Source organism: Argentina silus (assembly GCF_951799395.1).
Source record: "Argentina silus genome assembly, chromosome: 1".
NCBI lineage: Eukaryota > Metazoa > Chordata > Actinopteri > Argentiniformes > Argentinidae > Argentina > Argentina silus.
Window position 1 is genome coordinate 23,546,173 of NC_139655.1, and position 27,402 is coordinate 23,573,574.

Genomic DNA, 27,402 nt, shown 5'->3' on the forward strand with positions numbered 1-27,402 from the left:
TGTGTGACCAAAGTATATTCTGGAATCAGTTGAAAGAGAGAGTCCTAATTACCTTGAGTGAGGAGAGGAGAGGAGAATAACAAACCCTCTATCGCTCGTTTACTCGCGGCAGGGTCGGCATGTTTTGTCAAACATCGCCAGAGGATGGGACTTGTGAGCTATCCCTATTTAACAGGTGAGCAGGCCACCCATCCCCTTAGTAAAGCCCAGCAAGGCTGTATCCATTACCGGTTATGTGAGGTAAGTAGGAGGTAGAGGGCCATGGAGGACTTGCTTCATTGAACACCACACAACCGCACACACACTTACATGCACTCTAACAGGCGGTTGTTGTATTCAATGGTCATGTCATAACCATGTTATTGGCCATCTATTTATCTCTGGTGAACATATTTCAACATCCCTCTGCAATACCTCTATCTTACTGAATATGATATTTCAGTTAAATGCATTTGACTGCCATGTGGGATTAATAAAGTAATAGTTAGTGTATTATAGGTTTTCTGTCTTTCTTTTTCCCGTGTAAATAATTTGTATTTACTGTGGGTACCTCAAACAACCTTAAAAATGTATAAAGTAAGTGGACTTTATTCCCTCTTACAGATGTTGAATGTCCACTCTGCCTATTGCTAACAAAATAGAGCGATTTCTACGGGTTACTCACACACACAATGCACTTGGAAAAGCCTGAACATGCAAATGCGTGCGTTGGTGTGGATTATTCAAATGAAGAGATGATTTGCCTGTGGGGACGCCCTGTTTGATGGCTGTGGTCACTCCCCATGTGTAATGAATCCCTCTGGTGTGTCTCTTCTGTGTGGTGGGGAGTTGTGGCAGCTCTCACAGACTCACGGGTGAAACAAGGTGACACGGTCTTGCCCATGGGCTTAGAGGCCCACACACACAAGGGCTGAGTTGATGGGTGACTGTGTTACATCAGAAGAGATTTAACTCACTGGTGACAAGGATTTGTATAAACACCTTTTGACCTTTTTTTTGATATATAGATATTTGCATTTTGTCGCTCATGGATGACATTCACTTCAGATTTAGTGCTATTGTTTGCTTGAACTTAATTGAAAACAGTGAATTCAAAAAGGTTTTTGTCATTGTCAAATATTGACCTTCCTGCCACCAAAGAGGGTAAAGAGCAGTAGGGTAAAAACCACTCTGAGGCAGGGCATCTCAGTAGTAACATGTCATCTATTTTATCACCTCTGCTTACAATAAGACAAACACAACTCAAGCACTGCATCAAGAATATAGCATGTCCACTTAGCTTTTGTAATTAAATGCCGAAAACATTTGAAACCATATGCTCGCCTCTCGCCTCATATAGTCGATCATAAGGGGAGCAAAAGTTCAACTGTGCAAAAGTGTGTTTACTTGAAAGAAGAAGAAAAAAACACTGGTCCAATGAATGTAATTAGATCTCAGGTTTAAAAAGCAAAGGCGCAGCGTTTGTTTAAAGAATCGATCAGGGAGGATTGACAAGACAAAGGAGACTGATTCATCAACATGTACAGAACAATTTAGCACTTCAAGGCAAACACATACATTACATACATTAATTAACACATCAAAGAAATCATGTGGCGACAAAAGGGGTTGGCATGACAATTCATAGTTTATAAGGCTAGGGACAATTGCGGGGGTGTATGTAGTATATGGGGGTTTTGTCTTATGCACGTCAACACACGTCAATCTAGTGAAATTCTCAGTATCTTCTCTGGGAAGGAAGAAAAACTAAATTTTACTCACTGAAAAGTGTCCAATAACATTTGTGATTCATTGAATTGGAGTTGAAAGTCTTGATGAATCATTTATTTGCACTATGGGATAGTTATGTTTTCATCTTGTCCTATTATAAAACATTTGTAAAGTTGAGAAAACAACTTGAATCAATATATGGGCAATCTGGGATTGGTACATCCATTTTTGGACTTTTAAATAAATTATATATAGCCATTGATTCTTAAAAAATATTTCTTTAAATGCCAGAAATGCATCTTGAGCATTGTCTTACCCCACCGGAACCCAAAATATATCTGTAAACAAACACTGCATAGCTTCAAAACATGGTTAAAACTATCATTTTTATCTCATGAATGGTCAGTCCCTGCATCCATAACTCTGTCGATGCATTTGAGAGTGGTAACATTTCTCCAGCCGCTCCAGCTGTTTACCAAAAAAAGCTTTGTTGTTTGAAAACCAGATTGCCCCTTTGACCTTTCAATTGGCTTTTTTAAACTATCAACAAATATGTGTAAAACAACTGGGACTGCAAGTCCCAAGCTTATATGGCTGCTAGCCAGGACAAGCTAATTATTTGGCTCGGCCCCAGAGTAGTTAGATACTTAGCATATCACTGACTATGCCAAAAAATTCATTGCCCAAAGTATAAAGCAACAAAGGTATAAGGTCATCACGTTTGAGTCATGTATATTTTCTTGCAAATGTGAGACCATTATTGTTATTAGTATTATTAGTATTATTCTTTTACAGTATAATCACTGCAATCTATGTGTGTCATTATGCATCTCAAGGGCATAGTAAGCAATGGAGGTCCAGTAATGATGATGATGGATAATGATAACAAGAATAGCATCATTATTTGGCTCTCTCCCTCCTCTCCCTTGATTATTGGTGAGCATTGTTAACACTGCTTTTATACAGCCATTCCTACGAGTACCTCCAGTCTCTGTTACCCTCTGCTTTGTTTTGGGGTCCACTGAACCAGAATGTCGGGTTCTTAACACATTTCGGGACTTTGCTGTTGCTGTGAGATTTTGTTTTAGACTGTCTGTTTTGTTTTTTTGTTCTCCTCCCTTTTCTGACTAATTGTCTTTCTTCTTTTCAGCGGGTATTTTTGTTTTGTTGCTCCCTAAAGCATCCTTGATTGAGTGTTAACGTAAAGAAGATACTACATTTGTCATGATCTGCTTTTACCTCTCAATGACTTGTGTTTTCTATTGCGTTGGTGTGTGTGCAACATCTGCAAATAATAGGTAATTGTCAAATTAGGGACACCGAGTTAATGTTATGCTTTATATTCAAACATTAATCTACATGGACACATGAACACAATTACCTTAATCAAAGAAATATGTTTACAAAAAACACAATTTCCATTTCAATAAACTCAAAATGAAACACCTGCTCCACATCTTGAAGTGATTATTATATATCAATCATCTAACTTTCCTGATAAGTCTCTGCTGAGCTGATGAACAGGTGAGGTTCTGTTGCTTAAAAAATACCTATCCTATCATCTTAGTTCTACAGGAGTGGCTAGGGGTTAGGGCCGATTAGGTTCAGCCTCTCTCTCTGTCTCTCTGTCTCTCTCTCTCTCTCTCTCTCTCTCTCTCCTGAGTGGACTATGACTCTGCATAGCAGATGAGTGATTTGCCTGAGGACATAGGGGAGCTCACAGGTCTGGATGACCTTGTCTTGCTTCTAACATGTTTGTCTTGTTCTGTTTTGTTCTGGATGGAATCCTGTTTTCATAGTTGCTGCATTTGTGCAATTCTCAGGACACAGTTTATCATTCCAGCTCTCTACAAGGCTATTGATGATATGTGTTTGTTTTGTTTTCAAATTGAATAGTGTTTCAATGAGTCTGTTTGATGTAATAACAATATTTTCAATTTAAGCGTTTTGCAAAGTTTTACGATGTTCTTGCCTTTCAGTAATTCCATCAAATATCCTCTCTCTCTTAATCTCTCTCTCTGTCTCCCCCCCCCCCCCACACACACACCCTCTTTATCTTCTGAGTTTTACCCTGAGGCCAGTAAAGAATAGCTTGACTCAGCACTGAGGAACTTTAGAGGATGCAGTGTCATTTAGGCCTAATGATTATCACTGAAACTAATGATATTTCCAGAACGATAATGAATAATAATCTTATTCTTAAAATACTGTGAGTTCAATGACTAATGTAATTTTATTTTATGTAATGTATTTTTTCTTTTCTACAGTTCAATGAATTACTGATACACTACTGACCTCTAGAGGCTGGGAGCTGAAAACACAGTGTGAGTCAAGCATATATTGAAGTAAAGACTACTATTTGTGGCCGCGCCAAGGACAATAGCACAGATAGGAAATGGCAGAGCCTAAGAACAATGCTGAGCTTGGATTTTTTAAACAAATTATCTCCTTGGCAGGATCAGCATTTCAGATGTTATACTGAACAAGTAAAACACTTTGCAATTGTTTCCATTAAGATCAAGGGTGGGTAATAACCTAATGCACTGATCTTGCAATTCACAATCATGATAGCTATTACATTCTGACTAAGAAATTTTCTAGTTCAAAGCTTAAAATTTGGCATGTTTGGGCTACTGGCAGTGTGTGTGTGTGTGTGTGTGTGTGTGTGTGTGTGTGTGTGTGTGTGTGAGTGTGTGTGTGTGTGTGTGTGTGTGCGTGCGTGCGTGCGTGCGTGCGTGCATGCGTGTGTGCGTGCGTGCGTGCGTGCGTGCGTGCGTGCGTGCGTGCGTGCGTGCGTGCGTGTGTGTGTATGTGTGTGTGTCTGCAAGTTATCAACACGTCCCTTCTATAGATCCTTATGTACCCCTACTGCACCTGTTCCTAGTCCATCCCCAGAGGTGCTTACTGTAACATATAGACCAATGCCTGGAGTTCACACTTTCAAACCCACACATGCACACTCACAAGATGTAACCTTTAATCATAGTCTCCAACAACATGCTTGAGTACTGTATGTACTGTAACCGCTTTAACTTTACGTGACAAAGTACTGTAGTAATTAACAAGATAGATAATAAACACATCAGTCTACTAGTTCTAGCTATACATAGTGGTGGTGGATGAGGTGAGTTACCTTTGACTCAGCAAGGACTTCCACTATAGGAAGTCATACAAATCAATCAAATCATGACAGAATCCAGCATATCTAACAGAGGAAGTCATGGGTCTATGTCTATTATCATTGTGAAAAGCTTTCTTTATTCAGGAGATATCTTTTTTTTGGTCAGCCAGGGGCATGTATGCTCATGTTACAAAATAGAGAAGAACATTCCACACAGATTAAAAAAGAGAAGAGACCAAGACACTCTTCTGTAAAGAAGAACTGCCTGTATTGATGCTGCCCATTTGAACAGATACAAAACTGGTGTGTTTCAGCTGCACCCTTCATCAGAGAGTGCAACATTCCTCATCATATTTCGTACACAGCATATATCAAGTTCTAAAACAAAGCCCTTGTGCAGTAAAGACATTGTATGGTGCTTTAAAACGCTGACATATTATGATATACTGTATCATGGTTCAGTTGAGTATATTCAATGGACACAAGACTTTGTTTAAAGTGGGATATAGATCTGAAGCAATACTGACTTTAACCATAACCTCTACTGGCATAGTAGAAGACTTAAAGGGAAAAAATAGTCTTATTTGACAATGAAAATACAACAAAAATGGTAACAGTCAAAACATTCAATTTAAACCTAGAACATTCTCTCATTTCTTTGCCTTGGGAGCATCATCCCTTTCTGCAGGAAAGATATCGATCTCCTTGATGATACGATCAGCAATAGTTTTGTTGTTTGCTGATACCATTCTTCGGGACATCAGGTCAAATGGGCCTCCTAGGTAGGGAATGAATATAAATCACTTATAGTTAACCACTCGTACTACACAGTACAGTAGTATGCAAGTATATACTGTACTATAGTATATGAGGTATTGTATCAAGTGTTGTGCATATATGCATAGTGCACTTTATCTGTGATAATGTACTTTCTGATGAGGCCTACAGATGGTTTTTAATTGTGATGTGTTTTTCTATGTTTTATTTTTCTTCTACTGTAACATGTTGTATGTTTGAATGTCAGTGTTTTGTTTATTGTTTCAGCCAAACAAATTGACCTCTTAGGGATAATAAAGATGTCACGCCCTCCACTTCCTCCACTTCCTGCCAGTGCCTCCCTCTCTCCTGTCTGTCTTTGTCTGTCTGTGTGTGTTGTGTGTGGGTGTGGCCAGGCTCCGGTTCTCAGTCACTCACCATCTCCACCTGCTCATTTTGCTCACCTGTTGGTCATCTGCCCATCACCTCCTGTATTTAAACCCTGGCTTCTCATCCACTCTTCGCTGTTTTTTTCAAGTTAGTCTCGTTTTCAGCCGCTTAGTCGCATATAGATCTAAGTCTTTGTGTGTTTCTCTGTTTAATCGCCTTCTCCCTTATTCTCCAGAACCTCGACCCAGTTATCCACCTGCCTGCCTGTCCGCCTGTCAGCCTGCCTGCTCGCACTACCCGCCTGCCTTACCTGCCTAGTCTACCTGCCCTACCTGCCCTACGTGCTCGCCTGCCCTGTCTGCCTGCCTGCCTGCCCTACCTGCCTGCCTGCCTGCCTTACCTGCCTGCCTGCTCTACCCCATTTGCCATTTCCCCTCTGCTTGTCCCGTTCCCTGTTATTCCCTCATTAAATACCCTATTATTTAATATCCTTGTCCTGGCACCTGTGTTCCGCACCTGGGTTAATTCGCTGTGACCGTAACAAAAGATGACTTGACTTGACTAGATGCTGAAGACCTATCATGGTTGCCTGTTGGAGAAGCATATAAATACAGTACTGTATGTACCATCTACATCCAGGAGCACTCCGCCCGCCTCTGTGACGATGACTGCCCCAGCAGCGACGTCCCAGCAGTGGATCCCTATCTCAAAGAAGGCCTCCACAGCCCCAGAAGCCACCAGGCACATGTTGGTAGCAGCTGTACCTGACCCACGGAGCCTGAGAAAGGAGAGAGAGATAGGAGGAGGAAGAGAGAGAGTCATGCTTTTGTCTTCAATCATTAATACATACATTTCCAATCACAAGTTTTCCTGTCTTTGTAAATCATGACGTGATGAGATGGACTAGAGTAGACAATCACTGAGGGAATGATCAATAAAAACATGTTTGGCCCACTTGGGATGATTCAAATTAATGAACAGAAGGAGTGGGGCTCCACAGGAAGTGAAAAATAGTGGGAAAACATACCCATGCACAGGGATACAGAGGATTTTCTGCATGGTGGAGAAGATCTTGCTCACTGTCTCTTGATCCCTATTAGAACCCAGCTCGCTGATGATCATTGTTTTCCTGATGTCTGCAACAGAAAATAAACACTCACTTTGAACATGTTAGCCTGCACAACATATGTGTTAACTGTAACCATACTTGTAACTGTATACCTTAATCATATAAATGTGTGTTTGATACATCAATAATCTCTCCTTCATCTGTGATCAGACGCTCTTATCTCGTACCTGCCACATCAGATACTTGCAGTTTCTCTCCGTCACAGAACGCCCCCTTCCCCTTCCTTCCTGTGTACATCTTGTCCTCTATACAACTGTACACCACACCAAACTCAAGCTGAAAGTACAAATACAATGATTACAGTCCGCAATAAGCTCCATCTCAGGTACTAACAGTTACAACAACATTTTGATCACTCAACAGTTGCTTTTATGTGCTACAAGCATTTGTCAGAAGAGTCCATACCTGTTTATTGACAGCAAAGCCAATGGACACTGCTACAAATGGGAAGCTATGGATAAGAGGGGAGGTTTGTTTTGACATTCATGGATAACCATCCACACAATATCTAATGACAACTTATGTCTGACTTGTGCAGTTATCAGCAATCAAAATAAGGGTGCAGAAGCACTTCACAATCTGCATTACTGTAATCTAATAATGCTTATACCATTTTATGGGGAGATCTTACCCATGCACAAAGTTTGTGGTGCCATCCACTGGGTCTATGATCCACGTGGGGTTGTCTGTGAATACACACGCCTGTCCAGCGGCTACTGACTCCTCGCCAATAAAACTGAAACAGAGAAAGACAGGGGATAGGTCAGGTATACTGTAGGTCTGCATGTGTGTGTGTGTGTGTGTGTGTGCACTGTGTATGCGCATGCAAGCGCACGTGTGTGTGTGTGTGTGTGTGTGTGTGTGTGTGTGTGTGTGTGTGTGTGTGTGTGTGTGTGTGCATGCATTCATGTGTGTGTGTGTGTCTAACCTGTGTGTGGGGAACTTCTCCTTGACAGACGTGATGATGATCTTCTCCACCTTCTGGTCGGTCTGGGTGACGAGGTCTACAGAGGAACTCTTGCACATGATCTTCACCTCATTCTGCAGAGCATCCCTGATAACCTGAGGAAACAGAGCAATACAGTATCAACACACCACCCCTTACAACGCATCCTATTTGAACGTGCATGGGTCCCAGCCAAGTGAGTTCTTTGTGGACACATCTGCACAAGTCCAAACAGCTGTGTGTATGAAGTAGAATATTCTGTGGTGTGTATACTCACTGCTCCTGCCTTCCTGGCCACAGCAATAGCGTGGTCCATTGCTTCCTGCCATGGGTCAGCCATGTTGCTTTTTGTGTGTTACTGTACTACCTAATGAAAACCTGTGAAAAATGCAATGAGTTGACCTGGTAAGAGTCTAAGCAACACTTAAACACTTCCTGATTAAGGATGGTCATCAGGAAGTACAATCTGTAGTAATCTGAAATCTTAAGAGAAATGTGAAACATCTTAGATCACATACAGTTTTTTACTGTAATGACATATTTACTGACATCTTAGATGACATATGTGTGTGCCTTATTTTACACAGAGAATATGAGGTGGATTACTACGTCAATGCACCAGACAGATAATGTGATAATTATTAATGTCTCAGAGACATCTAACAAACCTACAAAACCTGCAGGCATGACACACCAATGTTAAAAGAGAATGGGTTGCTTAACACTTCCCTTGCTGTTGGCATCTGTTTGTCCCATGAGAAAAATGTTTCCTGAGTACTGGCAGTACTCACGTTTGTTTTTACAAGCATCTTAGAATGCAGGTTTACTGTGCTTTTTCTCTAAGTAGATTTAGTACTGTATGTATTTTTTGCTGAATACTTGATTTTAATTAATCATACAGTATGGACAAAAACTCACCTATTCCATTCCCCAAAATATCTTTCCAACCATATGAAAATAACCTTGGCTGATATTCACGGAAAGTAACCACTAGTAATCTTTGTTTAATTAATTCCAGCAGTTTCTACCCCCTGTATTCCTTAGCAGCCCAAGATGAATGTGCTACAGGTGTTTTTTCTTTACATATAGATGTGTACTGACAGTTTCCCCAACTTTGTAGAGAGACATTCACAGAACTCATTGTAGTAGTCATAGTATGTTGCAATAATAAAACATAACTTTTATTCCATTCAAATGCAATTACCCACTACATGTGAACATCTGCAAACCGCTGTACTGTAATTCGTCCATTGAGCAATTCACACCATAAAACGTACCTTTGAGGTTGGGTGGTCGTCAGAGCAGATAGTCGCTGGATGATGCCTACTGTACTTTCTTGTGTATATCCTCAAGTAAGAGCTCCTACTCGAGGCATTAAATAGCTGGCATGACACGATGAATAGGAAAAGTACCAGTACCGCCCTCCGACACATTTCCTCATAGTCAGCCCATCTACAAAAAAAATGAAAACGTGGGTTCTCGTTAAAAGAAATAGAGACCTGCAAAAACATATGCGCTGGAGAGCGCTTCTGAAATATCCGGTGACATGGAAATGTACGATGAAATCCGTTTTCACCTGTCCATTTTGTTGTAGGCTACTCATACAGAATAATTTTATTTCCATCATATTCTACTCATTCTAAATTTGGATAAGACATGCGTAACTCGTGCCAATGTTTTGACCATTCACCTGTACATAAGTCATCAAGACACACCCAAACACACCCTGGAGTTCGAACTTGTCTTGTCAAGACCCTTGCTATAAGTTATCTCTATCAATAACATGCTCCTGCTAATAACATTTATTTAAAAAAAAAGAATAATAAAAAAAAATAGCCTACTGACTGCCAATGGCCCCTGGTGTGAGCATTGATTACTTTGTCTTATGATGACTGTTGGATAGATCGCTTTAGATGTACGTCGCTTTGGATAAAGGCGTCTGCTAAATGCCATCAATGTAATGTAAATGTAATAACATTTTCTACATGCAACATGCTAAATTGTTTCAAGTGTCATATTCAGTTCATTTTCCTACAGGTTCACATCATTTTTGTAATATTGGTTTGTTATAATGCATGTCAGGCCTACATAGGAAAATGTAAATAAAACCTTTCTGTTTGTCTTGTATTCTGTCTGTAGAGTGTGAGAACGGTATTAGTTTACTACTTATTTAACCTTTATCTAACCAGGTAAGACCCTGAGTTTAGAAATCTCTTTTGCGAGGGTGACCTGGCAAGAAGGCAAAGCAGTGTGTGCACAGTGTGTACATAAAATGTTACAAAGATACAAATACACATAAAAAACAAATGTTAGCAATGCACTTGATAATTAAAAACAACTGCAGCTGTAGGAACATGTTCGTTGATCAGAGTCTTGAAAACAGGGTAAGGACACTAGCTTCTCTAACATATTTTGAAGGGTGTTCCAGGATGAAGGGGCATTATGCGAAAAGGATCTTCTCCCTGTCTCAGTTCTAGCCTTAAGAATTAGATAATGATAGCAGTGTCTGTGAGCAAAGACTATATTGAGTGACTGATCTGGTCAATACGGAACCGAAATACAAAGGAAGTTGCCCTAACAAAGCTTTATTTCTCAGTGCCCTGAATGACCAAATGATGCCAAGTGATCACTTACATATGTTTGGGGAAATACCCACGGCCGAGTACTTGTGCAGATTGTTAGTTAAAATAACACCATTTAATTTTTTCCCCCACCCACGCAGTAGTTCAGCCAGAGAGTCCAGTGATTCTACTTTTGCAAATGGAGGTCTATGACACCCTATTAAATCTAAGTTCACAGCTTTCGATAACTGCAGTTTCAATGCTAAAAACTGAAACTGCTTTTGGTTAGGGCTAGGGTTAGATAGGTATATGGTTGCTGAACCTATCTTTAATATAAATGGCTATACCACCCCCTTGCTTACAAAGTCACATCGATATACATTATAACCAGCAATGCGTAGACTGATTAACAACAGATTTGTTCAGCCAGGTTTCAGACAGGACTAATACTTCTAGGTCAGTAGTATGAACCCAGGCTTTTATCATGTCTATTTTCGGCATCAGACTCCTTACATTAGTACGCATCAGTCCTAACCCTGATCTAGTTTTAAAATAATTTGGAGTCGGACGTTCATCCATAGCCAATGGGCCTGGGTTCGGGTGAACGCTTCCTGACACTAAAAGCAGATCAATAATAAAACACCTAAAATGTTCCAGCTTGTTTCCTATTTCCTGCCTGTGTGCCCAACCCAACCAGTGCCAGCCTGTGGGGCTATTTTATTGTCCTTTGTTGCATTCCACTGCTGCTGGCAATGGTTTGTAATCTTCCCCTGCCTATCCATTGTAGTTTTCACAACATTGACTTGTTATTGTGAGTCATTTTAGAATACACAACAATAATGCACTGGAGATGGAATAGGCTAAACATTAGTATGAACATCAATGCATGCAAATATGAATAAAATATTAAGTGCACAGAACAAGTAGACCTCTCTACCTTACTCAACTCGGTGCAACAGTAAAAAAGCTATACAAGTGTAAAGACAACTCATTTGCTCCACTGTTATTGTTTGAGCAGGAGCAGGCATGATGAGACCCAGTACAATAACTGTAAAGTATTATGTCATTGCATTCTCATGGCCTTTTTCTACAGGTTCAGTGCAACCCATTCAGGACAGAATGAAGGGAAAACATAAACTGCTGTCAAAGAGCAATGGAAGCAGATCATCTTTCATTCCGCCCCCTTGGCCGAAAATGACCACCATGACAACAGAGGAGAATAATCCTATACTTGCGTAGGATTAAAAGGACCCATGTGACAAAGGAGGCGAAGAATCATGTCCTTCATACTACCTTATGGTTCCATGCAACTATTTTCACAATTCCTTTGTGCATCCTCTACATTCCACACTGTACCCACTGTACCACTCCCCAACTAATTGCAGCCCTCTGACTCATAAAAAGAGTAACTGAGGGACGATTTGTTGTGCAATATCTTCACTAATAGCTAAGCATTACGGTAATTCTATAAGTTAGAACTTGTAATACCACCACGATGAGTGCATAAAGGATTTAAAAATGTGTGATGAAACATGTTATGAAACAGACATGCTGTACAGTAACAGTAGTTAGGCAGTTAGACATTTCTAGATTGAATATCAGCATCTACACAATTTCATATTCTTACTGTCATAGTCAACATTTGTTTCAACATTTATTTCACAACAAAAACCTTAGTGAAATAAACTCACATAGAGGAGATAGCAGCTAACATATTGAATCATTTATCCAGGAATGCATTGCCTGGAAATGGAAAACACAACATAGTCAAAGCACAAACAAGAAAACAAAGCTGTCTGTGTCTACTATAATCATAATTGCATCATGCTTAAAGGACCTGAATATGGCGTGCACTGTGCAATACTTCTCACACATTGATTAATAGGGGACTAGTTAAAAAAAAAAAAAAAATATTTATCCTGCTTACAGTAAATAGGTAAGAGTAAATATGTCAATTTAAGAGTATAACCATTACTGGAAAACCAGATGACAATTATCATTACAAGTGTGCATTGTAACACTTCAAGACAGGGAATCACAGAATATCTGAAGAAAGATCTGAACAAGCAAGTAGGTTTGCCACTCACGTTTCCCCTCCCCCTAGGAATCATGTAATAATACTACAGCCATCATTGCGAAAGTGGCTGATGTGCAATGATTCTTGACACAGATGAAACACTTGAGGCTTGCCCACTAACGTGCACTGAATAGAGCAGAAATTGCACTATAAATATATGTAGATATGTGTAGATATATTTATGATGGTCTATTTTCCTCTATCAAGGCCTAGCAGTAAATCTAACCATAATCATACTGTTCTTTATATCCAAATTACATTCTAACCTGCAAACACACATTATTCTACTTCAGATGAAACGAAAGAGGTTGCAGCTCACACCCTGTCGCCACACCTTGCATAACTACACCAGCAGCATGTTGAGACACACACTCATGCCCACCTCACTATCACTGTCTCTGGGCACTAGATACTTTGAGTAAAGTAAGGATTTTGAAATAGATTTCAATGTAAACTAATAGCAAAGTGAGATTATGGAGGAGCTGCATCATGTCTCATCTACAGGTTACCTATAAAACAGGTTTATTATTGCTCAAACCCACAAGCAACACAAGCCATGACTACAGTACCTGTTTTTTTTTTTTAGCATGGTTTACCAGCCTGGGAACACAAGACAATCTGCTATCTAAACAAGGCCTCGGTTTCTCAGCTCAGGTAGTCAAGTGTTGCGTTTCTTCCGCTTCTGCTATATGTGATAGGAGTGTGGGTGTATGTGTGTGTGCTTATTATGATTCTCTCTATCTGATCCCTATATGTGACGGTAATGTGGTAATTCCACTTCTCTATCTGATGCCTTGGTTGCTTGGCTCAAGGCATATCATGTCAGGACACTTTTTCATCGTAAACTTCATGAAAAGATGTAGCTGATCTAAGGCATGGTGTACAACATTCATCAAGAAAAATTAAGCAATATCATGGCCTTTTTATTTCCTTCCTTCTTCACAGCTTAATAGAAAATAGAACAAAACATCACTTTGTAGTCTTTAAATACAATACAAAGGCATAGTATAACTATATCTGCATTACAGTACAGTTCAATAGAACCCATCAGCCAGCAACACCTGCAAGTCTGGGAGACCGGCCTCCAAGTATGGTGCAGCTGATTTGAGAGGCTTGTGAATGTTGTGAATATTATACATGCGTAAGAATCCCAAGAAAATATAGCAAAAAAGACATTTATAACTACACAATGCAATAAATTAAAATACACATACACAAATGTCCTATATACAAATCTACAGTACCATAGAATAGGACAACATACAATTAATTATTCAAATTCAATAATGATACATAGACAGGTATTGCAACATAAATAACACTTTTATAGTGCTTTTAGTGGAAGAGAGGGAAGTTAAAACAAGAGTTGATTTCTAAATCAATCAAGGAAATTGTATTCTGTAAAATGGAGGTCAAGTTGTTGCAAATAGTAGTCCCGCAATTAGAGTTGCTCCAACCGAGTCTCAAATTTGCAACCACTTGCCAACCACATGACCGTCTCCTCAAATACACGATGTAAACTAGCTACCCTATCGAAAAGCTAAGACAGAACATGGCTTGGGCCATATTGGCCAAATTACATTACCTTATTCTGGCTAATGCCCAAATAAGATGCAAGTCACAGCTAAGTGTCTGATTAAGATTAAAGTGAGGAAAGCAATGAAAGCAATGTAAGGAATACTTTTCAAAAATCCACTGAGGGGCATACAGAGGTATCCACAATTTTTGAAAAGTAAGGTGGAAAGAGAATCCTGACCTACCAAATCTAAATATGTGTGTGTGTGTGTGTGTGTGTGTGTGTGTGTGTGTGTGTGTGTGTGTGTGTGTGTGTGTGTGTGTGTGTTGGTCTAGCCGTCAGTGTCGTCCCTTCCACACGGGAACTCTGTAATTTCCTGAGAGATGCGTTCTGCTATGGTTCTACTGCTGGCTATGATGAGCCTGCGGGACATCAGGTCAAACGGGGCTCCTGAGTGGGAACAATAAAAACACATCAGGGCATGTACAATTGTCCTCAAGTAAATTGTGCACCAGTGTTACTCCTTTCAAATGTCCTCAGCACACAAATGCGCTTACAGTACATAGTGTCTCAAAACATGTTACCAATGGCCATACAGTACATATTCATGTCCTACAGCATTCCTATGCATGACTCACCTGTGATGTCCATGATGACTCCCCCAGCCTCTCTGATGATGGCCGCTCCCCCAGCCATGTCCCAGCAGTGGATGCCCATGTGGTAGTATGCATCAGCAGCTCCGCACGCCACCAGACACATGTTCACCGCTGCACTGCCCGGTGAACGGATCCTAAAGATGGAGATTAGCAGTGTTAGCCTAAGTGCATAATTGATGGAATTCTCATTCGTAATGCAACATGACAGCATCTCTGTGGCTATACTGATGTTTGATTCATTAAAACTCATTTAGTGTCAAGGGTGAATAAACTCGCCCCAATTTTCAACATTCTAGAGTGCCAAGGGTGACTTTATTCACCAAAAATGCATAAATGAAGATGCTTCTTTTGTAGCCAATCAAAGTATTGTTGTTAGGGAAACAACACATAAAACACTTGGCACTCTAGGTGGTGAGTGCTCCGGAATTCTTTGGTTTGGTAGTTAGTGAGTAACCTCAGTAACCTCAAGCTGCACCAGTCATATCTAGACAGAGACAATAGAGTCTAATGCTTACCCATGTACAGGGATGGAGAGGATGGTCTTTATGTTGTCCATCATTACTTTGAAGTGTTCCGGATCCTTCTTGAAGCCCATCTCTGTCAGTACCAGAGAGTTGGTGATGTCTACACAGAGAGAGAGTCAGTGCCTGCATGCACATGAAAACATGGGGACTTGTAAAATCCATAAACACACAAAACATATCATCATAATGCAGAGATACACTCTCATACTGAAAAAATATTATCTAAGTTAGTTAGATTTTAATAGGAAAATACATATGTTTATATTTTTGTGTTATTATTAGCATTTAAGATTTTGAATTGCAGCCATCTGATGTGTGGTGCATGGCCAATGACTCCACCTAGTGGATTTCATCTTGATAGCAACCTATTGGCTTAGTCAAACAACAACACTGATGAACAAGGTTAAACATATTTGATGCATGGCCTACCTTCTTGCCCAGAAACTTTAATAGAATCTCCATTGCAGAATGCTCCTTTCCCCTTTCGTGCTGTGTACATCTTGTCCTCAATGCAGCTGTAGACAATGCCAAACTCTATCTGAGTCAAAGACAAAACGCAGAGGCAGGGTTGAGTTAAATCAATGCAGGGACAATGGAGACATGGGCAACATCAGCAACATGGAGAAACTTAGCTTGTGTTGGGAGAGGGTTTGTAGAATGTTTTGCCTTTAAAGTGCTAGTTGAAGCTGGAGGGTAAACAGTTATCTAGCTTTGACTCTTGTTCATTGAGGATTACAAGTTTAAAGGTAAACAAGTTTCTACTCCAGATATAGACCAATCAAACCTACTCTATGCATCAAACCTGGATTAATCATATACGTCACATTTTCCAAAATCTAGTGAAGCATATTGGGAGCAAACGTCATATATGTCCCTGACAGTGATGTGTTGAAGCTGACAAGTTACATATCCAGACAAGAAAAACCTTTACCTTGGAGGGTTAGGGTGGAGAGGGTGAGGGGATTGGAGACGGAGGGTTGGCGTGGAGGGGGGAATTACTAGCTTTCGAAAGGTAAAGGATATATAATTTCATATACAAGTGACTGTCAGGAGACAATGATTTAGAGCAACTATGACTATAAGTGAGAGTGTATGATTTACAGTAACTATGAGTGCGATAAATGTAATTATTCATTTTATTATTTTATATACAGTATATTATTTTTTTTAAAAAGTCTAATTTCATATTGTTCTGCTGTTATTTAGTTTTCTCTATATGAGTGTGTGTGTGTGTGTGTGTGTGTGTGACTCTATACTCAAAAAGTATTTGGATTATAAATCAAACAATTACTATGAGGGATTCTCAGCTTTTATTTTAGGGTATTTGTGTACACAAGTGTAATTTCTAAATGGTGAAACCAATGACACTTTTTATACATAGTCCCCGTATTTCAGTGCAGCAAAAGTAATTGGCTTGACAGGTGTTTCTGGTAAGTAAGGTGTGTTCCGTCACATGTGCAGGCATAAGAGAGCTGTCAATGTCTAGTATTGATTCTAGGCTTTGCTTTTGAAGTCTGCTATTGGTGTCTGTCAACATGTATTCTGAAGTGTATAGAAACATCTTGTCTGCTCGAGCACAAGCAAATGCCTCCAAATTCATTGGATGGCACTTCATCATACAGTAAAACAATGACCCAAAACATACTACCATAGCAACTGAGTTTTTCAGGGGCAAAAAGTGGAGAGTTCTTTACAGGTCAAGTCAATCTTCAGATTTAAATCCATTGAAAATTCATTTAATTTCCTGATAAAATTTTAGGCAAAAAGACCTCAAAACAAACAACTGAAGGTGGCTGCAGTACAGGCCTGGTAGAGCATTGCCAGAGAAAAATACCCAGCGTCTGGTGGAGTCAGTGGGTCGCAGACTTAGGCAGTTATTACATGCAAAGGATTGTTGACCAAATACTAAACATGAGTGGTTAATTTGGACATTATATTATATGAATCTGTCCCATTACTTTTGGTGGCCTGAAATAGGGAGACCATGTATAAAACATTGTTTCTGAATGCGTCTTCCCATTGGGATATATACATATACAAATAAATAAGTTGATCACAAGAAAAGAAAAACCTTTACCTCTTTCTTCACAGCAAAACCAATCGATACAGACACAAAGGGGAACCTAAGGTACAAGAAGAAGAAGACGACCATAGTGATAAAGAAGAAGGAGAAAAGGAATGCTTGAAGTAGTTAGTAAGTGAACACCTTGAGGAGTTAAGAACAGGAGAATCAATTTCTATTAAAACCTAATTTTCATCAACCTAATTTACCTTGACATGAAGGTCAACCCAGGGGAAAGCTGATTAAAAATAGTGACAGTGATATAGGGCTACTTCGGCTGAAGCAACAGACTATGGGTGCAGTATAATACTAGTCTCAAAACATATAGATGCTTGTGTTGTATTTATGTGATCTGGCATGTAACCTGTGATCAGCCATGTACGATTTGTAGCTTACTCTGACATATTTACATTGATGTGTAAACTGAAATTATTTACTGTCTGGCAACTAAATTGCTCAAACAAAGATCTTTGTAACACCTGTGGACGAAGTTGGTTGTCCCATCGATAGGGTCTATGATCCAGGTGGGATTGTCTGTTAGGATGCTAGGAGCTCCTGCTGCTACAGACTCCTCCCCTATGAAGCTTGAAGAAGAAGCAGGCAAGACAAGATGGTGGAAAATTAACATTAGAGCATAAGAGAGGCATGATACATGTGAGGAAATGTTTTTCTCTACCAAAGTAGGGAGTGAATAAATGTCAGTGGTAGGCTAAGCCCTGGCTAGTAAGGATGAGGTACCTGTGTGTGGGGTACTTCTCCTTGATAGAGGATATGATGAGCTGCTCCACCTTCTGGTCTGTTTCAGTCACCAGGTCTACAGGAGAGCTCTTCTGCATGATGGCAATGTCCTTCTTTAGTGCCTCACGGATCATCTGACAGACAAGAGTGAGAATATTGGGCTTATTAAGAACATGTCTGTGTGTAGGAGTTAATGAGAGTATGTGCCCTAGTTTCTGTTCAAAGCTTGTTATAGTCTAATACACACTGGCTAAAGTACTAAGACCAACCAAAAGCGGTCAGTGCTGTTATAAGAAAGATACATCCGATAGACCATCCATCCAGGTGGATAGCACATACATACAATCTTGCATTTGTGGCAGTGTCAGACTTGGGAGTTAAAGGTTTAGCTAATGGCCCACACTCACCTTTCCTGCCTCTTTGGTAACCTCAAGGCAGTGGTCCATGCACTCTTTCCAAGGGTCAGTCATGACAGCGACCTGAAGGACAACCCAGATTCAATAACGTGATTCAAAACCTGGACAGCACCTAGCTAGCTAGTTGACACAGATTATTCTTCATTAAAAAGTGACAAAATCAAGCAAATAGTTAAGGTATGATAGCACTCTGCTAGCCTAGCCAGCTATCAATCTAGCTATTTTCAGCGAGCTCAGATAGCTACATTTCAGGCAGATTTCCATCTAAAAGAAGATGGAACCCCTGAATAAATGTATCACAATGACAACCTCAAATAAAAATGACCGCATCAATTTACCAGCAATGACAGCTGCCACTTACGTGAGTCTGATTATTTCCCTTCTTTTCAACACTGTTGCTTGCCTGCTACACTGTAGCAGCAACCATAGGAACAGAAGGCGCACTGGGGGGAGGGGCTTACAAAATATACGACCATCCTACTGGTCCATTGAGATTACTGACAGCAAAAGAACCACTGAAATGTAGGCTGAGCCCAACTCATACCCATCAGGAACTTGTCAGAAATTATACCGACATACATCGACAAAATACTGAAAGAAAGAAAGAAAGAAAGAAAGAAAGAAAGAAAGAAAGAAAGAAAGAAAGAAAGAAAGAAAGAAAGAAAGAAAGAAAGAAAGAAAGAAAGACAGCGCGGGGGGGGGGGGTATCTCAGTAAGCCACTCCCACTCTCACACGACAAGACGTTCCAATGAAATGAAACCTACAGCAGCAGGGTAAGCAACCGTCTGTTTCTGTTGTAACATGGCTGAAGTTGGTGACCTTTTGAATGCAGATCAATTAAATTGTTCAATCTGTCTAGATTTTTTGAATGATCCAGTGACTACTCCCTGTGGACACAGTTACTGTAAGGTCTGTATAAAAGGTTACTGGGAGCAGAAGGATAAACAAGTTGCATACAGCTGCCTTCAATGCAGACGGACCTTCATTGGAATACCTGTCCTTAAGAGAAACATCAAGCTTGCTGAAGCTATAGCAAAACTGGTGAAGACAGGAACCCAAACCCAGTATAATGCTCAAGATCACACTAGACCTGCGACCACAAAAAGTGACGCTCATTCTCAGTATGACTCGTCAGAAATTAGGAGGCTTGTCAAGACTCCCACACAGAACACCTATCCTGTTGATGACAAACTGTTGACAGTTGCTGCAGATCAACATGAAGGGCATGATACGGTCTTGGCTGCAGCACTGACCACTACCGATCAGGTATGGATAATAGCGATGCTTTCCCAGGCTTCTCGCACTGACTAAACTAGTAAACCACTGCTGCCATAGAAATGTGGCATCATTATTTGTTACTGGACCAAAGTCCACTGTGATAAAGCTGTAAAAGGAATTTTGATCCATTGTTTCCTCCACCTACCTTTTTATGTTTGTCCACAGCAAACAATCCAAGAGAGAGAGGAGAATTTCGACCCAAAGACAGTGAAAACACAGGAGATGTTGGCACAAATTAATGATATCGTGGATGGCCTGGGCCCTGAGAACTTCCAAGAGAAGATGAAGGAGGTGTTTTCATTCACTATCAAGACAGAGGAGAGACTGGCGGGCATCGTTGAACTCATCTACAAACGGGCCGTCTCAAACCCTGACTCTTCCGAGGCCTACGCCAACATGTGTCGCTGCCTCATGGGGGTAAGTGTGTGTGTGTGTGTGTGTGTGTGTGTGTGTGCGTTTGTCACTATACTGAATATATATACTGATTTATCTGGAGTTGTGTTTGTGTGAATGTGTCTTTTATGCTCATCAGCTCCAGATGTCACCTATTTTGTCAAATGCCAGAACCACTCTTACCAACCTTAGACAAATGGCTTTCTCTCTCTCTCTCTCTCTCACACACACACACACACACACACACACACACACACACACCCCTTCAGCTCAAAGTTCCCACATCAGCTAACCGAGGAAGAACAGTAAATTTCCGCAAGCTGCTGCTGAATAGATGCCAGACAGACTTTCAGAGAAACAGCAGTGAGTTGTTGGAGAAGATGGAGAAGAAACTGGAAACCATCACCAAGGTGGCACCCTATTCCTCTCAAACATGCATGTTTTTCTTCTCCATCATAGACAAACCCTTTTCAAAAATATTTGAGATATTATGATCAGATCTTAATTTCATGAATTTAGTTTACAAGCTTTACTTTAATGCTTACTATACTGTATTTGTAGCCAATTCAATTGCCTTTAGGATTGCTTTGTATTGAATTGTATTTCAACTGATTGTTAAAAACAGAAATACACGAATGAAAGTGTTCTAATTTTTTGAAGCCTTTCTAAACTTTCCTGATTCTCACTAGGAGGAGGACCGCCCCCGACTGAGGGAGGAGCTCAATGAGGCCAAAGAGGAGGTGCTTGGCAACAGCAGGTTCATTTGTGAGCTGTTCAAGCTGAAGATGATGACAGAGTGCCTGATGCACGACTGCATTGGGAAGCTACTGAAGAAAGGTGATGGAATATCGCTAGAGTGTCTGTGCATAATGCTCACCACCATCAACAAGGACTTGGACCATGAGAAAGCCAAGGTACAACTAACTATGCAGCACATTATCTGTGTGTCTTCCTGTCTTTCTATCTATCTGTCTGTCTGTCCAGCCATCCTCTCTCTTTTACACTATCTAATCACGTCACATAAATGGTTGACCAACAAATTGCCACCAAAATGGGCAAAATTAGGCTTAGTCTCCACTCAGAGGCTTATTGAGTTTATAGAGTTAACTTAAAGCATTCAAGTACCACCACTCTTTCCATTGGGCCTGTCTATGCTTCCACAGCCCAGAATGGATCAGTACTACAAGCAGATTGAAAAGATTGTGAAGAATAGGACGACCTGTTCCAGAATCCGCTCCAAGTTACAGGAAGTGCTGGATCTCAGACAGGTACCTGGAGACGTAGAGGGCAGCATTCATTCCCACCGTGACTGGTCAGACATGGAGAAGGATACTTCCTCACCACAGAACATCTGCCTTCATCTTGATGACAAGCAGCAGGGTGTGAGCTCTGAATGTGTAGCAGATCTACATGAAGAGCAAGATACTGTCTCAGTTGCAGGAGAGATGACTACCAAACAGGTATGGATAATAAAACACATTTCCTGACCACTCTGAAGTACTGATGTATATCATCAGCTGTGTATAGAAAGGTGGCATATTAAATTGGTACCGCATTGTGTTTCAGGTCCAAAGTCCACTGTAATAAAGTGTGTGCAGTAGTTAGCCTGGTCTCACCTATCACCTAGATCATGCAAAGCCATGTTTTAACCTGGAAAAACCCTATCACAAATGGAATGTTGATCCTTTGTTTGCTACCAAGTACCACTGTGTGTCCACAGACAGAACCGAATGTGAGGACATACCAACAGAGAATCCAGGAGAATGAGGAGGAGATCCAGAGGCTGAGACAGAAAATTGAGTCTGTAAAGGTGAGAGGTCACTTGAGCAAACAACTAATGTCATGGTGCCAAACTAGTTAGTCAATGATGCTTGTCAGATTCACTGACCCAAACTTCTAGAAACAAACTCGATCTTCTGTTTCTCTGTACAGTGCTTAGCACAGGCTACAGTGGAGGAGAGTGAGAGGTTCTACACCAAGATGATCGAGAAAAGGAGCTCTGAGGTGAGAGAGCTGATCAGAACCAAGGAGAAGGAGGTGTTGAAGGAAGTGGAAGGATTCCTACAGACACTGGAGCAGGAGATTGTTGAGATGAGGAGAGCAGAGGCAGAGCATAAGCAGCTTTCACCCACATATGATCTCCCCCATTTCTTCCAGGTACTGTACTGTATGATTATTAGCTCTCAAAATGAAGTGCTGTAGATGAACTAAAGATGTATTTGTGTACAAATACTGATATTTACAACCCTTAAATGTTTTTTTGTAATTTAACAAAAGTGACAGTTAAACTACTAAAGTGTAGTTTTATTTTATGCTATCCAAGAGAATATTCAAGACATGTTGTTTGTGTCCGTACTGATGTCGGTCTATTATTATGGCAGGGTTCCCATGCAGGTCTGGAAAGTCTGGAATAAAACATTGACAATTTTCAGACCTGTAAAAGTATGGAAAACCCCCCAAAAAACAATAGACATAATCTGGAAAAATATCTATGATTTCAGACCTATGCCATATTCATACCAGACGAGTTCCAAATTTAATTTAATATTTCTTTAGAGCCAGATAATTTACACAGGTCAACATTGCTGCTTTATGTAGATAGAGCCTATTTTATGTTTGACAGAGGTCAGGATGCAGATAATGCAACACACACATTTTTTACAGTGGTGCCCGAAACTCACAAATCAACTGAGCAGTCTGAAAATGTAGGTCTGGAAAAGTCTGGAAATGTTTAATGGAAAATGCGTAGGAACCCTATCATGTATGCTTTGTTTCTGTGTTGAATAGTAGCATGTATTTACACAATCTTTTAGAATGTGATTTGTGTAGTACGGTTTCTAATTTCCTGCCTGTTTGTGTGTCTGTGTTTATAGAAATTACCCCCCATCAATTTAGTTTTTAAAAATGTGCAGAGGTGTGTCTCTGGACTGCACAATCGATTTGAGGATATATCTGAGAGTGACTTTAAGAAAATGTCCAGTTCAGGTACTTATTTAGGTTTATCCAGTATTATGCATGTTGTGCTCTAACATGTAGATTTTCAACATATGAACCATGTTTTTCTCTGTCTTCTTCACAACAGTTGAAGAAAACCTGGGACCATACAGTAAGCAGCATCATCACAGCTCATATAGCACAGAATAAAGGACACATAAGATACCTTCTTAACCTATATATTTTTTTTCTCTCTCTCTCTCTCTCTCTCTCTCTAGCTCTCTCCAGTCTTTGCAGTAAGGCAGTGGAAGAACAGGATCTGGTAAGAATTGGTTTAGAGTGTGACTGTTTGTGTATGCATTGTAATAACACCTTCCTTGTTGAGTCTTGTTGTGCTTAATGTCTTATATCACCTCCTCATCAGGAGGGGTATTTGGACCTCGAGACTGTGAAAACACAAGAGATGTTGGCACAAATGGATTATCTTCTGCATGGCCTGGACCCTGAGAACTTCCAGGAGATGATGAAGGTGGTGTCTTCATTAAATATTAACACAGAGGAGAGACTGGAAAGCATTATCGACCTCATCTACGAATGGGCCGTCTCAAACATGGATTCTTCTGAGGTCTACGCCAACATGTGTCGCTCCCTCATGGGGGTAAGTGTGTGTGTGTGTGTGTGTGTGTGTGTGTGTGTGTGTGTGTGTGTGTGTGTGTGTGTGTGTGTGTGTGTGTGTGTGTGTGTGTGTGTGTGTTTGTGTTTGCCTATGCATCCCCAGCTCCAAGGGTGACCTCTCTCTCTCTCTTAAGGTGCTGAATAAAGACAAGCTGAAGGACAGGACTGACATCTCATGGCGGGTAAAACTTGAAATGTATCTCTCCCCCCCTCCCCTCCCCTCCCCTCTCTCACTCACTCACTCTCTTCTACACCCCCTCAGCTCAGAGTGCCCACCTCAGACAATCCAGGACAGGCAGGACATTTCCGCAAGCTGCTTTTGAACCGATGCCAGAAGGACTTTGAGAGAGACAATAATGAGTTATTGAAGGAGAAGGTGAAGGAGCTGGAAACCACCACTAAGGTAGCACAAGGGAGTCTTGCATAGACAAACTGTTTAAGACATTGTGGAGATGTTCTGGTCTGACATATATTTTATTAACTTTCTGTGCATTATGTTGATGCTTACTAGATGTGTGTGGCTAATTAAATTGCCCCTATAGACTTGCATTGATATTGAATTGTGGTATGATTCTTTAACTTATTGTTGTGACAAAATTGTTTTAGGCCTCTCCTTCTGTCCTGTCCTGTCCCCATTCCCCCTCCCCAATCTAGGATGAGGAGCGCCGCAGACTGAGGGGGGAGCTCAAGGAGGCAAAGAAGGAGGTGCTAGGCAACAGCAGGTTCATGTGTGAGCTGTTCAAGGTGAAGATACTGACAGAGGACCTAATGCACGACTGCATCGGGAAGCTACTGAAGAATGGTGATGAAATATCACTAGAGTGTCTGTGCATAATGCTCACCACCATCAACAAGGACTTGGATCATGAGAAAGCCAAGGTACAACTAACTATGCAGCACATTATCTGTGTGTCTTCCTGTCTTTCTGTCTGTCTGTCTGTCTGTCTCTCTCTCTCTCTGTCTGTCCGGCCATCCACACTGTCTTTATTTATATCTTATCACCACAATTCACGATCAGGCTGTTTGTCATTTGATAAAAGCTGAATATTTAAGTTGTCCATAGATAAGTGACAGAATCACACGGTTGACCATCATATAATAGATAGACATACCACTCAATATATATTAATTAATGTGCACATACTGTACACAGACACACAGTACACAGACAAAAACTCACCAATACCAACTGGCCTGTCTTTGTGTCCTTTCACAGCCCAGAATGGATCATTATTACAGGGAGATTGAGTTGATTGTGAAGCAAAGGAAGAGCTCCCCCAGAATCCGTGACAAGCTGCACGAAGTTCTGGACATTAGAAATGAATGACCAGAGGTTTATGTGCCGTAGGAATTGTATGGCTCTGGGTATGACCAGCCCTTAGTGTTGAGTGTCATTGGTTGTCTGCCTTGCTCTCCCCAATTCTCATCTTTTAGACTGATATTAGATTATTGCAATTTCTGCACAAAACTGTTATAATGTTCGTCTCACTGTTTCTGTTGTTTTCTCTATAGCTCTGTTAGTTTTAAGAGATACAGATACCATGGTGTCTCTCTCTTTCTCTCTCTCTCTCTCTCTTACACACACACACACACACACACACACACACACACACACACACACTCATATAGGGGGTTTTATGAGGCATTCTCATAAAACCATTGACTATGTTGATCATATAGTAACTGCATGCAGTATTGTTAAGGGTTTTGTGATGAGATCGAGAGTAGTTAGGTATACACACTGGTTTCAGCTGTGTTGTTTGACCAGCTGGGGTTATTTAAGACCTGCTAGCCCCATGCCTCAATTGAAGTCAAGCTGCTGGGAGGATAACACCTCTGGTTACCTCCTGCTACTCAGAACAGAATAACGTCTGCGTGTTGCTTTCACCTGTGTTTGGTTTAGTTTCAAAAACAAGATATTTCAGTTACTTCCTACCCTTTCATTTAGTGGGATTTCTTTTAGTTGGCCCTTATCTGTGGCAAATCGAGTGGGTGTCCATTGTAGATGCCTTTTAGGAACCCTATTTTGAACCCCTTTCCATTGTGTGATTGTCAAGGTGTTTTTGTGTTAGTTCTATTTTTGGAGCGACCACCTCAGTATGTTCCATAATAAATCTCTTTTAATTACCAGCAAACTTATGTTGTTTTTTATTTGTTTTGTTACGACAGGAAAACACTTTAAGCCTGTTATACACCCTTATTTTGAAGGAGGGGGTGCTGATAACACTTGAGATGGGTATACATACAGTACAGTAATATACATGAACATGATAGCAAAAATGATCTGACATAAAATGGGTATATATCTTTCATTATTGGAACTGGGACCTGGTAAGTGAGAAGTTGTGTGGTGGTGTTGCACATGTGTTATAACACCTTCTAAATTGAATATTGTCTTTGATATCCTACTTTAACATACAGTACCCCACAAATGTCCATTCAACACTCTTCTGCCAAAGGACCTTAAAGAGGCCATACATGGTGAGGATCTACAGATGGAGAAGCTGTATGAACATATTAGTAACATCCTGGCCAGGCTGACTCATAAGAACTTGATGAAGGTGATGACTGCACTCACCATTGACACAGAAGAGAGACTGAAGCTCATCATCGACATAATCCATGAGAGGGCCTTGTCACATCATAGCTGCTCTGAGATTTTAGCAAACTGCTGCTACTGCCTCATAGGGGTGCTTGTGTGTGTATGTGTACATTATGTCCATTTGTACAATATTAGTATGTGTGAGTGTCTCTTGCATGAAAATTCATATAAATTACTCTAAATTACTCTATCAATGCCTGTTACATAGACCTCCATTTACTGTATAACTGTGGTTCTCTCTCTCTCTTTTTCTCTTCCTGTCTCCTCTTCTCATGTGGTTTATACTGGCATCTGGTATGCACAGGTAGTGGCCAGAAAATACAGGTAGAAATACAAGCAAAGCAGAGGTAATTAATTAAAGCAGCAAGATTTCTGCATGCAAGGTAACAAACAAAATGTAAACAATGGGGGAAAAGGGAGATCTTCAGTATATGACCTATCTGTTGTGCTCAAGGAATTACATTCCCTGAGATGTTTCAGAGACTGTTTTGAAAAAATGTTTTGAAGCTATACATCATTTGTTAACAAAATGTCATATGTCAACATAAACACAAACAATACAATAACAGTGTGCGTAAACTCCATAATAGTGCTGTCTGTAATTTAAAGCACACAAGGAAACAAGCTAGTAACAGCAGATATCATCAGACTATAGAGAAAGAGCAGCCAGTTTAATAAAAAAGTATCTGTCAAAAACTCAGAGAGAAGAGAAGGAAATAACACCCTCTGAAATGACTTTACATATTTGATCCACTACCTGTGTGCTTCCTGCATTTGTATTGAATATGTTTATTACTGTCTTTATATTTCTATTACCATAGTGTAATTTATCATTGCTAATGTAATCCCAGTATCCCAGTGACACCAGTATCACAGAAAGTTGGAAGCAAAGGAGGGTAATGTCTGACATGTGATGT

General features: G+C 40.4%; 3 protein-coding genes across 5 annotated transcripts; 1 reads left to right on the top strand and 2 right to left on the bottom strand.

The window, feature by feature from the left end:
* Positions 1-4,673: 4,673 nt before the first annotated feature.
* LOC310806797 (inositol monophosphatase 1-like) lies at positions 4,674-9,467 on the bottom strand. Its single transcript, XM_083673042.1, has 9 exons — positions 9,330-9,467; positions 8,330-8,430; positions 8,035-8,168; positions 7,738-7,842; positions 7,512-7,557; positions 7,274-7,382; positions 7,005-7,113; positions 6,604-6,755; positions 4,674-5,609 (listed from the first exon to the last, which is right to left on the bottom strand). Exons 2-9 carry the CDS (start codon positions 8,390-8,392, stop codon positions 5,482-5,484), a joined length of 846 nt encoding a protein of 281 aa, XP_083529168.1. The 5' UTR covers positions 8,393-8,430; positions 9,330-9,467; the 3' UTR covers positions 4,674-5,481.
* A 4,963-nt stretch (positions 9,468-14,430) lies between these two features.
* impa2 (inositol monophosphatase 2) lies at positions 14,431-19,036 on the bottom strand. Of its 2 annotated transcripts, none has more exons than XM_083667632.1 (9): positions 18,964-19,036; positions 18,594-18,665; positions 18,187-18,320; positions 17,928-18,032; positions 17,464-17,509; positions 15,816-15,924; positions 15,378-15,486; positions 14,845-14,996; positions 14,431-14,656 (listed from the first exon to the last, which is right to left on the bottom strand). In XM_083667632.1, exons 2-9 carry the CDS (start codon positions 18,654-18,656, stop codon positions 14,538-14,540), a joined length of 837 nt encoding a protein of 278 aa, XP_083523758.1. In that variant the 5' UTR covers positions 18,657-18,665; positions 18,964-19,036; the 3' UTR covers positions 14,431-14,537. The 2 variants fall into 2 exon arrangements, with proteins under 2 accessions (XP_083523758.1, XP_083523759.1); XM_083667633.1 differs by having other exon boundaries at positions 18,941-18,991.
* A 348-nt stretch (positions 19,037-19,384) lies between these two features.
* Positions 19,385-27,119, top strand: LOC310810236 (uncharacterized protein). Of its 2 annotated transcripts, none has more exons than XM_083677923.1 (15): positions 19,385-19,869; positions 20,047-20,298; positions 20,544-20,684; positions 20,964-21,188; positions 21,438-21,734; positions 21,995-22,084; positions 22,207-22,431; positions 23,148-23,259; positions 23,357-23,380; positions 23,487-23,530; positions 23,633-23,866; positions 24,018-24,065; positions 24,146-24,286; positions 24,538-24,762; positions 26,305-27,119. In XM_083677923.1, the coding sequence occupies exons 1-15, from the start codon at positions 19,405-19,407 to the stop codon at positions 26,422-26,424; spliced, it is 2,643 nt and encodes an 880-aa protein (XP_083534049.1). In that variant the 5' UTR covers positions 19,385-19,404; the 3' UTR covers positions 26,425-27,119. The 2 variants fall into 2 exon arrangements, with proteins under 2 accessions (XP_083534049.1, XP_083534050.1); XM_083677924.1 differs by lacking the exon at positions 26,305-27,119 and adding an exon at positions 25,100-26,018.
* The last annotated feature ends 283 nt before the right edge of the window (positions 27,120-27,402 follow it).

Coding starts and splice junctions, on each gene's coding strand:
- LOC310806797 (XM_083673042.1), bottom strand. CDS start 8,392: ATGGCTGACCCATGGCAGGAAGCAATGGACCACGCTATTGCTGTGGCC. Junction 7,114..7,273: donor GCAAGTATCTGATGTGGCAG/GTACGAGATAAG, acceptor TTTCTGTTGCAG/ACATCAGGAAAACAATGATC. Junction 6,756..7,004: donor CTCTGTATCCCTGTGCATGG/GTATGTTTTCCC, acceptor CTCCTTTCTCAG/GCTCCGTGGGTCAGGTACAG.
- impa2 (XM_083667632.1), bottom strand. CDS start 18,656: ATGACTGACCCTTGGAAAGAGTGCATGGACCACTGCCTTGAGGTTACC. Junction 17,510..17,927: donor ACAACCAACTTCGTCCACAG/GTGTTACAAAGA, acceptor CTTGTACCTTAG/GTTCCCCTTTGTGTCTGTAT. Junction 14,997..15,377: donor CTCTCCATCCCTGTACATGG/GTAAGCATTAGA, acceptor CTCCATCTTTAG/GATCCGTTCACCGGGCAGTG.
- LOC310810236 (XM_083677923.1), top strand. CDS start 19,405: ATGGCTGAAGTTGGTGACCTTTTGAATGCAGATCAATTAAATTGTTCA. Junction 23,867..24,017: donor TGTGTCGCTCCCTCATGGGG/GTAAGTGTGTGT, acceptor CTCTCTCTTAAG/GTGCTGAATAAAGACAAGCT. Junction 24,066..24,145: donor GGACTGACATCTCATGGCGG/GTAAAACTTGAA, acceptor ACACCCCCTCAG/CTCAGAGTGCCCACCTCAGA.